Source organism: Sphaerodactylus townsendi, linkage group LG01 (assembly GCF_021028975.2).
Source record: "Sphaerodactylus townsendi isolate TG3544 linkage group LG01, MPM_Stown_v2.3, whole genome shotgun sequence".
NCBI classification, from domain to species: domain Eukaryota; kingdom Metazoa; phylum Chordata; class Lepidosauria; order Squamata; family Sphaerodactylidae; genus Sphaerodactylus; species Sphaerodactylus townsendi.
The window spans coordinates 188,183,444-188,198,959 of NC_059425.1; the positions used below are offsets into that span (position 1 = coordinate 188,183,444).

The 15,516-nt window shown below is 45.4% G+C and overlaps 1 protein-coding gene across 1 annotated transcript in view; it reads right to left on the minus strand.

The window, feature by feature from the left end:
- The window catches only part of DNAAF10 (dynein axonemal assembly factor 10), a 32,392-nt gene extending 17,486 nt beyond the window's left edge, over window positions 1-14,906 (minus strand). Inside the window, 3 exon segments of the mRNA XM_048501669.1 lie at window positions 5,096-5,226; window positions 7,574-7,674; window positions 14,640-14,906. Coding sequence (XP_048357626.1) covers window positions 5,096-5,226; window positions 7,574-7,674; window positions 14,640-14,891 — 484 coding nt within the window. The 5' untranslated portion in view covers window positions 14,892-14,906.
- Between the last annotated feature and the right edge of the window lie 610 nt (window positions 14,907-15,516).

Consider the following 15,516-nt stretch of genomic DNA (forward strand, 5'->3'; position numbering starts at 1 on the left):
CAGCAGCCAGGTTCTACGGAGCCTGGTGTGTGTGGGGGGTGGCTTGGGGGTGTGGTCACACCCCTGAGCCACGCCCATGATCAGGGGGGCACCTGGAGACCTAGTTGTCTCCAGGCGCCATTTTCCCTCGGTACACCTCTGATCACATGTGGTGGACAACAACCACCCAGACCTCCTAGAATGGATGAAGAAGTTAACAGAATACTCAGCAATGGCAAAGCTAACATCTTTGGTGCACAGCACACCTTCAAAGAGTATGAAAGAAGATGGAAAGCTTCTTTGCATTGTGCATACCGTAATAACCATCCATACGAAATGGTTTGTTTCCACACTTTCAAAATTGAATGGAAATCATGTGTTCCCTTTTGCCCGAAGGAATGACACAATTGGCAAAGCTACGTAAAGTGGAACTCAGTTAAATCCCTACTTTCTAGGACATGAAAGTTCTTGTCTTCATTCAACAGACACAATCAGTAATATAAACGTATTTAATGTACAGGAACGGTTTGCAACCGGCTCGACTTATGCTGTTGTTCTCACATCCGTCCATTTGCAGGTATCGGTTTGCTACAGCCCCTAAATGACTTATGTAAAAACTCTGTTCCATGCGGGACTCAAAATAGAACATACAGCATCTGTAGATCTGATTGCAGTACACTTGTAACCATATCAGATAGCAGCTGAGGAACCTTGAATGGAAAAAGGACTGACCAATAGCACTGTTACCAAGTATATACTGGCAAAGAAAAATCCACAGAGCGGCAGGGGCCAGGAAGCAAGGGAGGAAATTATTTTTTAGATGGGTGTTTGGGGTTGTAGATTTCAACTTTTAAAAATACCAAAGTATTACCTAGATTTTAAGAATTTTTTAGAAAAAAAGTGTTCCGATTCTCATCTGGTGAGTGATGTACTGGTAGAATAGGGACCTGCAGATCCATGGAAAATAGGAACCTGCAGATCCAGGGAAAATAGGAAGTTTCCTGGCTGTAGGGCTTCTGCTATGGACTAGGGGGGCCCTCCATTTTGGAAATGAAATAGTTTAATAAACTTGTTGAGGAACTTTAAGTCTAATATGGCTCTTCGGTTCCCTTTGCGTTTGGGAGCTGTGAAGAATATGGAGCATTCCCCCGGCCCCTCTCGCAGGTTCTATAGCTCTGATTTGGAGAAGGTGCAGCCGAATCGCTGCCTTTGTCCTGAGAAGTTTCTCTTTGTGTTGTGGTATTAAAGATTGAAGAATAGGTGGTGGGAGGAAGGTAAAAAATTCTAAGGAGTATCTCTTGGAGACCACTTCCAGGGTCCACCTATACCCGTGGTGGCAAACCTTTGGCACTCCAGATGTTATGGACTACAATTCCCATCTCCATTTTTTTTGTATGTTCCAAATTGAACTTCACAACAGAGCTGATATCTCCTGTGCCTTGAGTCCATTCATAGATGGTACATGGAAAAATGAGAATCTTGTATAGAATTGCACCACGCGTCTGAATGCGTTTTCGAAGGTATCTTCCTCAGTATACCGATTCTCAATAGCTTGATTTCATCCTGGGGTAAGCATTCTTCTACAGCAGGGGTAGGGAACCTGCGGCTCTCCAGATGTTCAGGAACTACAATTCCCATCAGCCTCTGTCAGCATGGCCAATTGGCCATGCTGGTAAAAACTGATAAATTCCTAATTTATCTGGGCTATTCTGGTGGGAACCTGCGGCTCTCCAGATGTTCAGGAACTACCAATTCCCCATCAGCCTCTGTCAACATGGCCAATTGGCCATGCTGGTGAGCTGATGAGAATGGATTCGAACATCTGGAAAACAGGTCTGATACAGTCATCTTTCCCCTAGAGATCATCTTATACAAGCAGGAAAAAAAATTGGAGATATAAAATTTCTGTTGGAATTGAACAGTGTGGTCTCATATGGACTTGTGAATGACTGTTTGTCAATACAGCTGGTGAATATTTGTGTAGTTCCATTTTGAAACCATACAAAATATGGACATACTAAGAAAATTTTGGAACTCATTAGTTTAGAGTCACATATGGACCTTGTCATTATATCTTGCACAAAATGATGAAATTGTATTTTGATATGATTTATTGACACTGGCACTGTATATATATCATGCACTTTAATTTTCTTATTATAGTATATTAGAATAAGGTTAACATTAGTGTAAGTGGATTTACATGTGTGCAATAACAATGAAAAATAACTTTGAGCAAATGTTGCTTTGAATTTTTTGTAAATGATGTTTACATACAAATCCAGGTCAGTGTGCCAATTTTGAAGCATGGCCAATTGGCCATGCTGGCAGGGGCTGATGGGAATTGTAGTCCATAACATCTGCAGTGCCAAAGGTTCGCCACCACTGATATACACATTATTATTGTTGTTGTTGTTGTTGTTATTAATTTAGCTTAATATACCGCCCCACCCCCGAAGGGCTCTGGGTGGTGTACAACATAAAACCATACATAAAATCATCATACAGAGCTTCCATAAATATAATAAAAACAGCAGTTATCCTAAGATGGCATCCCACCTAGACCTAATCCTCCTAAAGAGAGGAGAGAGAGGCAGTGGGTCCTGATGGTATTAGGACCTATGGGTCTCAATAATGGGTCCCAATAATATTAGGGACCCAAGGACCGGGGAGGGGGGGGGGCACAATTCAGCGGCTGGTATCTCCAAAGGCCCGGTGGAACAACTCAGTCTCACAGGCCCTGCGGAAATCACCAAGGTCCCGCAGGGCCTGGACAGCTGGAGGGAGAGTGTTCCACCAGGCAGGGGCCAGAGCAGTAAAGGCCCTGGCCCGGGTGGAGGCCAGCCGCATCATGATGTTGTTTCCAGATGCCTTGCAAGTTCAAGTGGGGGAATTCTGTGAGGGTTTTCTCCTGAACGTCTAGGACAGTCAGCGTTTTCATAAGGAGAGTTTAAAATTCCTCCTGTTTAAAAAAAACCCAAAGGACTGTTCAGGAACTTTGGGAGAGATCGTTTCCTCACCAGGCCGAGTGCTTCTAGAAAGCAAGCAGAACCAGGTGGCCTTTTGCCCAGCAAGGCTTTGATTGGCCATGCTTTGGCAGCCACCACCACCACACCTGAAGGATTTTAACTGTGGGACTGAAAGTAAACTGAGGCAGCCATTTCATAGCAGGATCGTCTGTGGCAGTTATTTTGGGGGGCAGTCCTTTCATAGCTGTATGCTATGTCGTGCTATGCTATGCCAGAACTCGAACAGTCAAACAATCTATGGAAAAACCGCGTCAAAGCGAACAATATTGATCACTTGATATTAAATTCGAAGCATGTACCAAAATATCTTACGTGTTTGTTATTTAATTATAGTACAATAAACAGTAAATTACTAAACACATTGGCTATTCCTTGTCTGTTATACATACACAAATTGTTTTCATCTAAATAAACTAAATAAACATCATGGTTTGTTTCTCTCAATAAGTGAGAGCAAAATCCAGCTGTTCAAGGTCTGCTCCCTGGACTATCACGATCCGCACAGCAGCAGCAATTGCCCAAAGAAGCAGATGGGGCCCCCATCAGCTGTGAGACAATAAAAGCACGAACAAGGAGGCAGCGGCCCCAGGTCACCACAGGCTGCAAGAGGAGCAACTAGCCCACAAGCGACAGGCCACAATGGAGCCAGTCATGCTCAGAAACAGCTGGCCACCGCTAGTGGTGGGATTCAAATAATTTAACAACAGGTCCTGGTGCTGGGATTGAAATAATTTAACAATTGGTTCGTTCTGGTGGGGTTTCCCGGGCTGTGTGGCCACGGTCTGGTGGATCTTGTTCCTAACGTTTCGCCTCCATCTGTGGCTGGCATCTTCAGAGGTATATCACAGAGGGAAGTCTGTTACACACTGTTACACACAGACTTCCCTCTGTGATACACCTCTGAAGATGTGTGTGTGTGTATGTATAATTACCATAAATATATATTTATTATTTCATTATCATAATAAATATGATATTTATGATAATAAAATCCTAAAGCAATCTATTAACTTACCCTAAAAAGAATAAACCTTCTACACAGTGACCACAAAACCTCTGCTGTCATTACGACTCTCTGAGAATATCCAGTACCCTGGCAGGTCTTTAATGGCATCTTGAGGGAGTTGTCCTGTGTGTAATTTAAACTGCCAACCAGGACACGTGTGGGTAATTAGGAGCCTGATTTAGGTCTACAGTGAAGGTGAATAAGTCACACTTCTTACAAAAAACATGTGTAATCTATGTTTGCATTGATCCCCAATGGGATCTCAGACTTAAAACTAAAAATGACCTTTGCTTCCTGTGGTGGTAACATGCGTCGAGTGTTTAAAAAAAAGGTATTTATTGAATTTTAAAGTCCAAAGCACCTGGCTGAAAACATTTGGGAACCCCATTTGTGTAACAAACAGATTGCGATGCAGACCAGTCTGGACTGAGACTGTAAGACTTTGTTCCCGTCGAGTGACGGGAAGGCCGAGAGACAGAATGAAACCTTGCATCAGTCCTAATTTGAGAGAACCGTGTGTAAACCACAAGCCCTGGAGATATCGGCGAGGTCAGGCTTCTACCTGGGTGCCCGCTAGGTTCAGTGGTCTAAAATCTTTCTGAACTTTGTTGAAGCTCCTACAGCCACATTTGCTTTGGATATATAGTTTATGTGTTTCTTCTCACTTGCGATTGATGTTGAGAGCATCACCCAATAGAAGACCTCAGAGTCAAACTAGAGTTGCTCTGTGTTTTGAATTTTTTCCAGGGATACTCCTTGTTCCTAAAGCAATTCCTTTAAGTAGTTCAGCAATTTGGCTGCAATCCAGTGCAAACGAGTTAGTGTTTGCTGTGCAAAATAGGTAGGGACTTCCTAAGATCACAGGAAAGTCAGGCAGATCTGTCTCTAGCATTCCTAGACTGGTAGGGAAGTCACTTGAGCATAGATCATGTCACTGAATGATGACAGGTGTCTTTTAACAGTCAAATGACAGGGTGAAGTCCCTTCCTAAGTATCATATTATGCTAACCTGAAGCTGAAAGAGGCCATTAGCAAGATTTATACTGACTCATCTCCCCTGCGCAACAGTAACTCAACTCACCATCACGACTCCCCGTCACAATTTCTGGTGCTCCTTCCCCAATTCCTAAGCCACCAACACCGTCAATGCTATTGATGATTTCTTGATGCCCTTTCACAGAGTACACCGGGAGTTCTGGAGCCTCCAAATTCCTGAAGAGTTTTTAAAAAGGGGGGAAGAGTTACTTCATGTTCGTCAACAGTTCACAATGTGGAACATTCAACATATCCTTCTTCTCTATCTTTATCTTTATTAACCTTTAATAGGCATAGATAAATCAAGATTTACACAGACACATTCTGCAGTCTCAAATATAGTTCAATAGCAAGAAAATAGTCCACATAACTTGATGGTTGACTTCAAGGGATTCAGATCACTTCAGATTTTTTAAGAAATAGCCAGAGCAAATGACAGTAAATACCCCTACACAGCAATGTAAAAATACAATCTAATATAGAATTACAATATAAATAGATCTGTATAGCAACAGATAAACGCTACAGGGGTCAGTGCTATCAGTCACAGACCAGGAAAGGGATTTGGGCATCTTAGTTGATAGTTCCATGGGAATGTCAACTCAATGCATGGCAGCTGTGAAAAAGGCAAACTCTATGCTGGGGATAATTAGGAAAGGAGTTGATAATAACACTGCAAGGATTGTCATGCCCTTATATAAAGCCGTGGTGCGACCGCACTTGGAGTACTGTGTTCAGTTCTGGTCGCCACATCTCAAAAAGGATATCGAAGAGATAGAAAAAAGAAGTGAAGAGAGAAGAACCTTGAGGATGATTGAAGAAGGATTGGGGCACCTTCCTTGTGAGGAGAGGAGCTGCAGCGTTTGGGACTCTTTAGTTTGGAGAGGAGACGGCTGAGGGGAGATATGATTGAAGTCTATAAAATTATGCATGGGGTAGAAAATGTTGACAGAGAGAAATGTTTTCTCTCTTTCTCACACTACTAGAAGCAGGGGGCATTCATTGAAAATGCTGGGGGGAAGAATTAGGACTAATAAAAGGAAACACTTCTTCACGCAACGTGTGATTGGTGTTTGGAATATGCTGCCACAGGAGGGGGTGATGGCCACTAACCTGGATGGCTTTAAAAAGGGCTTGGACAGATTTATGGAGGAGAAGTCGATCGATGGCTACCAGTCTTGATCTGCCTTGATCTCAGATTGCAAATGCCTTAGCAGACCAGGTGCCCAAGAGCAGCAGCAGCAGAAGGCCATTGCTTTCACATCCTGCAAGTGAGCTCCCAAAGGCACCTGGTGGGCCACTGCGAGTAGCAGAGTGCTGGACTAGATGGACTCTGGTCTGATCCAGCAGGCCAGTTCTTATGTTCTTATGTTCTAAAAGCAAAATAATACAACAATAGGTATCCTACCATGCCTAAATATTAGACAGTGTGTGTCAGTTAGATTGGAGAAGATACCTATCTTTTATAAGAAGTTCTACATTTGTTTTATGTATAATATTTGATATTTAAAAGATCTGATCCTGTGCCAAATAATAATGAACCAATTTGGTTTAGTGTGTTGGTATAATATATATATTTTAAAAAAAAACAGTTAAAAGTAATAAAATAGGAACATATTATTCTTAAAACACACTCGTCTCAATTTGTTTATGTATGACAGTGGTGGTTGTTGCAATAGGCAAAGGCATTTGTGAACATTCTGGAGACGATGACCCACTAACCCAAACTGGAATTTACTCAGCCCATAAGCAACAACAGCAATTCTCACGGATTTAGCCTTTATAATACAAAGATTCAGGATTATTCTTCAACTGGAAATGAGCAGGACTTTAAAGGATAAGAATTCTTTTTTTAAAACAGTTTGTTCTACAGTTCTGTTTTTTAAAAAGCTATAGAAACGAATGGAAATTTTGGTTGTGGTGTGGCCGTGGTCTGGTGGATCTTGTTCCTAACGTTTCGCCTGCATCTGTGGCTGGCATCAACCCGGAAAACCCATCACAACCAGTTGAATCCAGCCGTGAAAGCCTTCGACAATACAATGGACATTTTATTTATATCCTGCCATACTCCAGCGAACTGGGCTCAGGGAGGCTCCTGTTAATATACTCTACATAATATAAAATTTAAAATTTAAAACCACAGTTTACCTTAAAACACCATTAATGAATAATACAGTTCCTATAACCGGGGCTCAAGTCCAAAAGTATCCTCTCAGAAGGATGGTCTGATCTTGCAGCCACACAGTAAATGAACCTGGAGGGATCCAATCACCAGAACCCGGGGCTTTGGGAAGCCAGGTTGCTGGCGGAGCATCTCTGCCTTACAGGCCCTTTGTATTATGAAAACTGTGTAGCAGAAGCCATGAGGACTAATTTTCTGGCTAAAATCTCAGAGATTCTGAATGGAGGGCTTTAAATCAATTGCCAGTTTTGATTCTATACTGGTGATCAATTATCTGAAAATACAGGTATTTTTTTAAAAAAAGCACTGCACAATAATAATGGACAAATCTAGTATTCTTACCATATGTGTAAATTTCCCCCGAAGTCTCCTGTAGCTAGATATCTTTGTTGTAGAGAGGACGCCCCGAATGTTCCACATTTAATAGGCTTTGACTTTTCAATCTTGAAAGGGAAAAAAGGTTTTTAAAAAGACCAGAGTTAAATATTAATATATTTATACAGTCCTCCTTTAGCCAACACCAGTAGGTTATAGATGTCCAACTGAAGTAAAGTGAAGAACAGATTTTTTTTAACATACAGTTTTCAACTTCCACTTTAAAATGTGTATCGAAGTTTGTTAACCTTTGGAGAAATGTATATCAAAGCAATGTTGACAGGGACAAGGGCAATTGCAATGATTCCTAAATTTGTAATGTCATCTGACTAAAATTGAACAAGACACAGATTTAATGTTGATACGCTATTTTACTTTACGCAGTTTACCTACGATGTGTGTATGGTGCCTTAGCTCTTTAAACCATGTCGTGGAGGAATGTTTAGTCCTTCTCCAAGGGTTCTGCCAGCCAGAACAGAAAAGATGACCCAGTCTTTGATTCTCAGATATTCCCCTTCTGAACTGATTTCCCATTTAAGAGAGAAGACACCTCACTAAGAATAGCTTATATTCCGTTTTCTCACAAGTCCTAGGTCTGACTTGAATAAATCAAGTTAAGTTTAATCTTGATACAGTTTAATCTTGATACAGAATGTCAAGAAGTCCTAGGTCGGCTCCTGTAGCTGCTGAAATATGTTTTTTTAAAGATTTTGTGGTATGAGTTGCAATGCAAACGCACAACTGCTGATTAAAAAAACTGTTACGCACTGCTTTTTAATATCTTAATCCCATCTCTGCCTCTGCCGCTTTCATATTTCACAAGGCAAACCTTAGGCCAGCTTTCCGTGTATCACACAAATGTCTGGGAAGGACCACTTAGCCAAAATCAAATATATTCAGGTTGGTTCTGCCAACTGAGGCCCGTCGCTAGAAAGCTATTCTAAAACACACAGATAAATTCATAATCATTGCTATAGAAAAGCACAGAGTGATTTTCCATAACAAGATACAGAGCTTGGTTGATTGGCTGAATGAAGTAAACCTATTTGACAGGCATGGACTTCACTTCGTGCTCCATGATGCTATACAAGACCAGTATATTGAGTTCTCCTGCACTTCCATAGCAACAGCAACCAACACTCTGCAGGAAGCATTGGCCCTATGTACACAGGCAAAAATAATAGCCATCTCCATGGTGACCAACATGGCATTCCCGATCGTTATGCATTGCTACACAATGCTCAACTTCTGAACGTTGCGCTGCCAAACATAACAGAGCTAGAAAGCCTTTGTGCCAAGTCAAGCGATCTGTTCCTTACGGTTTTATTCCAATCAAAGACAGAGATCTTGGATGACCTGTAACTGTTCCTCTGGAAATTAACCTTCTTAATCCAAACATTTAAGATTTAAATTAGCCGTTCTCTAAATGGGGAAAAGAAGTCAAGGTGGCAAATCAAATTCTCATTTTTAGGCCCAAGTTCAACATGGATGTAATTGTGCCAGCTTGGGGAAAAACTGACACCATTTAAATTGACGGCTTCTGTTCAGTTCCTGTCTTCGAGCAAAAGTGGTTGAAAGTGACAGATGAAAGGACAATCTGAAGTCCCAGCACAGCTTTGCCCTCGGACAGCGATGGCGAACCTTTTGGGCTTGGTGTGTCAAAAATTCAGAAAATACCTAACTTTGCTGGCAGGTCAACCCCCCACCCCCCTGGAATGAAAGAGAAACAATTCTGACATATTCAAGTCACCACCAACCACAGTTCTGAAGATGACAGACAGCATGCGGATACGGATGGGGAGAATCCCTTTTAAGCTCCAGGTGGTAAAGGGTCACATGCTTCTTGTATTTGTCTTCCTTCAGTTTCTTTGGTAACTCAAACAGGGAGAACAGTTTTTGTCGGGTGCTGGCGAATGCTGGCGCGCCACCCAAAATGTCATGGCGTGTCATCTTTGACACGCTTTGCCATCACTGCCATAGGAAGTCTGTTTCGGAGAGTAGCCATGTTAGTCTACAGGAGAAGAGCTAGATTTAAGCCCAGCAGCCCCTTAGAAGTGAACACAATCTTTGGGGTACAAGCAGTGGAGACTCAGAGTCCCTTGGTATATCTGATTAAGATTGCTTTGACTCTCGAAAGACTATACCAGTGATGGCGAACCTATGGCACGGGTGCCAGAGGTGGCACTTGGAGCCCTCTCTGTGGGCACGCACACACAGAGTTCATCATGTGGGAGGCAGAAAATCACACACACACACACACCTAGGCTGGCCTGGGCCCACCTGAGCTGCGATATTGCACGCAGGCATGATGAGTAGGGAGGACTTGGCTGCGGCTTGAGGCCTGGGTGCCTGTGCTCTGGGTGGCACTGCTTTTAGCTCAAGGGAGGGGGGGTGCAGAGGAGGCAGAGATGCTAGAAGGAGGCACCACCCAGAGAGAGACGGTGCAGCGGGACTTGCTGGAGGCTACAGCAGGCTGGCCCCTGCTCGAGCGGGTGGGGTGGAGGAAGAGGGTGCCAACCAGTTTTTTCTAAACGAAAACCTCAGCATTCAGGTTAAATTGCCGGGTTGGCACTTGGCAATAAATAAGTGGGGTTTGGGTTGCAATTTGGGCACTCGGTCTCAAAAAGGTTCGCCATCACTGGACTATACCCTGGACATCTCCTTGGTCTCTAAGGTGCTACTGGACTCGAATCTAACCCTAGAAACTTGTCGCTGCAAAGGTGAAAGGGTTAGATATATTTTCAGTATAGAGCCGTGGTGGCGAACCTATGGCACTCTAGATGTTCATGGACTACAATTCCCATCAGCCCAATTTGCCATGCTGGTTGGGGCTGATGGGAATTGTAGTCCATGAACATCTGGAGTGCCATAGGTTTGCCACCACTGGTATAGAAGAAGAAGAAGAGGAAGAAGAAGAGGAAGAAGAAGAAGAGGAGGAGGAGGAGGAGGGATTTATATCCCCCCTTTCTCTCCTGCAGGGTTAGGGTTAGAGTAACGATGGCCCTTTCTGTTTGCCATTTAGACAAAGTTGAGAAATGATGCGGGGCAGACACATTCTGCTCCAATTTTCAAATGTGGGTTGAAATGCCACGATGCAATGGACAACAGCCAGCATTGCATAGCAAACAGAAGCTCAGACTAAAACTGGAATGATTCAGGATTAAGCTCCTATTCAATCATTAAATTGACTGGGGGACCCGGGACCGCTTCCTCTAAGGTGCTCTCATCCTACCTCACAGGGCTTTTGTGAAGACAAACAGGAGCACCACATCCATCGCCTCATTCAACTCAGACAAAAAAACCAAGTCCCTCACCGGATGACTTTGGGACAGTCCCTTGGAACACAAGAAGCCACCTTACACAGAACTGGACCCTCAGTCCACCCGTCTATTCAGACTGGTAGCAGCTGCCCGGGGCCTCAAGGAGGCGTAGTTCCCATCACCAACTGCATGGTTATTCCACCTGGAGATGCCAGAGTTTGACCCTGGGGATCTCTGAGGCCCAGGCAAATGCTCCACCACTCAGCCACAGCCCCTCTCTCAATCTACCCCATGGGGTTGAAATGAGGTCATCTGTCATCCAGAGCTCCCTGGAATCAAGGACTCTCTCCTACGCTGATCAACTTCACAAGGTGGAAAGAATGAAAACAGAAGCGTAGAGAAGCCCTCCTCAAAAAAGCAGTTTGTACTAGTTTACGTCCCCATGTTCAGGAGCAATAACCGGTGTTGGTGAAGAAAGAGGGTGGATGGACTCTGCATGCAAACTCTTCTAGGAAACAGGAGACTCTGGGGGAGGGAGATCATACACAAAGCTGCCCTAAACAGAATAGGACTCTCAGTCTATCAAGGTCACTACTGTCCGCTCGGACTGGCAGGAGTTCTCCAGGGACTCAAGCAGAGGCCCATCACATCACCTCCTACCAGATGGTGTGGATGGAACCTGGGACTGTCAGCATGCCCAGCGGATGCTCAGCCACTGAGCCTTGTACTGAATCAAACCAGTATGGTCTACTCAAGCCAGTATGGTTTACTCCCGTGGTGGCGAACCTTTGGCACTCCAGATGCTATGGACTATAATTCCCATCAGCTCCTGCCACCATGGTCAATTGGCCATGCTGGCAGGAGCTGATGGGAATTGTAGTCCATAACATCTGGAGTGCCAAAGGTTCACCACCACTGGTCTACTCAGACTGCCATCAGCTCCGCAGAATCTTGGGCAGAGGATCTTTCACCCCACTGACTACCAGATCCTTTCAGCATGGGGTAGTGGTTAAGAGCAGATGGACTCTAACGTAGTGGACTGGATGTGTTTTCCCCGCTCCTCCACACGAAGAAGAAGAGTTTGGATTTATATCCACCCTTTCCAGTGGTGGGATTCAGCAGGTTCGCACCACTTCGGCAGAACCGGTTGTGAAATTATTTGAATCCCACCACTGCCCTTTTCTCTCCTGTAGGAGACTCAAAGGGGCTTACAAACTAATTTCCCTTCTCCCCTAACAAACATCCTGTGAGGGTGGGGCTGAGAGAGCTCAGAAGAACTGTGACTAGCCCAAGGTCACCCAGCTGGCATGCGTTGGAGTGCACAGGCTAATCTGAATTCCCCAGATAAGCCTCCACAGCTCAAGCGGCAGAGCTGGGAATCAAACCAGGTTCCTCCAGATTAGAATGCACCTGCTCTGAACCACTACGCCACTGCTGCTCTCTGCTGGGTGACCTTGGGCCAGTCAAACTCCTCTCGGAACTCTCTCAGCCCCTCCTACCTCACAAGGTGTCTGTTGTGGGGGGAGGAAGGGAAAGGAGTTTGTAGGCCACCTTGAGCATCCTTACAGTTGAAAGGAGTTGAGTTTACAGTTGGGTGTAATTCCAAACTCTTCTTCTGCTGGGAATTGAACCTGGCACGTTGAGTATTACATAAGAACATAAGAACATAAGAACAAGCCAGCTAGATCAGACCAAAGTCCATCTAGTCCAGCTCTCTGCTACTCGCAGTGGCCCACCAGGTGCCTTTGGGAGCTCACATGTAGGAGGTGAACGCAATGGCCTTCTGCGGCTGTTGCTCCCGATCACCTGGTCTGTTAAGGCATTTGCAATCTCAGATCAAAGAGGATCAAGATTGGTAGCCATAAATCAACTTCTCCTCCATAAATCTGTCCAAGCCCCTTTTAAAGCTATCCAGGTTAGTGGCCATCACCACCTCCTGTGGCAGCATATTCCAAACACCAATCACACGTTGCGTGAAGAAGTGTTTCCTTTTATTAGTCCTAATTCTTCCCCCCAACATTTCAATGAATGTCCCCTGGTTCTAGTATTGTGAGAAAGAGAGAAAAATGTCTCTCTGTCAATATTTTCTACCCCATGCATAATTTTGTAGACTTCAATCATATCCCCCCTCGGCACCTCCTCAGGCAAACTAAGAAGTCCCAAACGCTGCAGCCTCTCCTCATAGGGAAGGTGCTCCAGTCCCTCAATCATCCTTGTTGCCCTTCTCTGCACTTTTTCTATCTCCTCAATATCCTTTTTGAGATGCGGCGACCAGAACTGCAAATACCCTATCACTGAACAAAGCCCCCTCCCCCATTAAGACTAAAAATTCAACTTGAGAATGAATCAAAACCTTATACTTCAGTGAGGGTGCCCCCCCCCCCCCGATTTTTAGACCTTGCAGGTCTTGAAAAGGTTACACTTGAGTTGCTAGGTACAGCCAGACTCCTATGCGGAAAGAAAATACGTTCTTTATTTGCTTTATTGATATCCTACTTTTCCCTGTGATCCTCCTAAGAGCCCTGAGAGGTAGGCTAGGATCTGATTGTATATTAATTCCCTTTGAATGGACTTCTCCAAAACAATGATTTAAGAGACAAGCCTATTGCACAAAGCAGGTCAACAAGGACCCAAGAAAACCAGGTGATGTCAGATAGCTCATTTCTCCAGGGTCAGGGACAGAGGGTAGCATTTGGTGAGAGAGTCTCTGCAAGCCATTCCTCAGTCTGCAGAGTCCCTCAAGGGGCAATTCTGTTGCTGATGTTATCCTGCATCTATATGCGTCCTCTTGCCAAGGGTTGATCGAGAGGTTATGGGCTAGGACAGTGATGGCAAACCTTTTCGAGACCGAGTGCCCAAATTGCAACCCGAAACCCACTTATTTATCACAAAGTGCCAACATGGCAATTGAACCTGAATACTGAGGTTTTAGTTTAGAAAAACCGGTTGGCTCCGAGGCGCGCGTTACTCAGGAGTAAGCTTGGTGGTAGTTGATGGCTTTGCTTTGAAACAACCGTGCAACTCTTCCAATGGGTGAATCACGCCCCTAGGAGGGTTTACTCAGAAGCAAGCCCCATTGACAGCAACTGAGCTTACTCCCAGGTAAAGGATCGTGCTTTAGTTCTTCCCATGAAAATCAGTGGGGTTTAACAGCGCTTAACAGGGTTACCTACACTGCTTCCCCAAAACTAGGTCTTAGGCTTAATGCTAATAATCACGCCGAGCGGCCCAAGCCAGCCTACATGTGTGTGTGGGGGGGGGGGGGCTCTGTTTGCACGTGCCCACGGAGAGGGCTCTGAGTGCCACCTCTGGCACCCGTGCCATAGGTTCGCCACCACTGGGCTAGGATGTCGTCACTATGATGACACCCAGCTATACCTGCTTGCTGATGGATGGTCAGCCAGATACTGCCCCAGAGGTATTGGTCAGTTGTTTGGAGACCATGGTGGACAGCGGGGTGGGTTGAAGCTAAATCCAGCTAACGTGGCGGTTCTGAGGCTGGGGGTTGCCAGTTGCTGACGACTGACAGCATGCAACTGAGGTCTGCACCAACTGTCAAGAGTCAGCCTGGGCTCCTGGTTGCCTCCTCGACTACGAGTCACCCAGCGAGCTTCCAGGGCAGAAGCGGCGACTAACCACTACCCCGCACTGCCTCATCCTGCCCACTCGGGAGCTTCTGTCTGAGGAGCCGTGCTGCTGCTGCTGCTGCTGCTGGAGGCTCTCCTGAGGAGGAGGAGGAGGAGGAGGAGCGGGAGCGCTCGCCCCGCACTCACTTCGCGGAGGAGGCTGAGGCGGCCGCCCTGCAGCTCGTACAGCTGGATGACGCCGGTGCCGCGCGGGAAGCTGCCCAGGCAGAGGAGGCGGGCGCTGCTCGGCACCCACTTGCAGTCGAAGACGGTGTAGTTCAGGCCCTGCTGCGTGTGGGCGATGATCTGCGGCTTCTCCAGGGGCGACGACGACATGGCAGCTTCAGCCAACCGCCACTCGCGGCGACTCCAGCGCGCATGCGCGGTCGGCCACCACATCCGGGACACTCGAAGGCCGAGAACCCCGCCCCCCTCCGGCCGCTAGTTCGACAAATGATGTTTTTATACACACACACATTAGAGAGGCGCGTTCACGGCCGCTCACACACACTCACGGCCCCGCCCACTTCCTGCAACGTGTGTCGAGTGCGCATGCCTGCTCAACCACAACATCCGGGGAACTTAGCCGCTGGCCGATCAATTGTGGGGAATTCCCCCCCCCCTTCCCGGCTTATATACGCAGCAGCTAATTCAATATAAAATGATATATTTTCACCTCACGTACATATTTAATAAATATTGCACATATGAGGGAAAAGGATTCGCGGCACCTGTCACACGCGCCCCATTCCCAACCGACAGCTTCGGCGACTCCACCACGCATGCGCAGATAAACCGAACTATCCGGGTTGCGCAAAGCACCGTAGCAACCCCCGTCTCTAATTCAACGTATAAAAATAGATTATTTCCCTTTAATATCCCCCATTATTTACTATATACGTTATATTCTGTGTACCTATCTAAATATATTATACATTATATTTTACATTCATACATGCAGTGTGTGTATACGTCTGTGCATATATACAAATATTTACATACAGATATTTCACGTACTTTATTA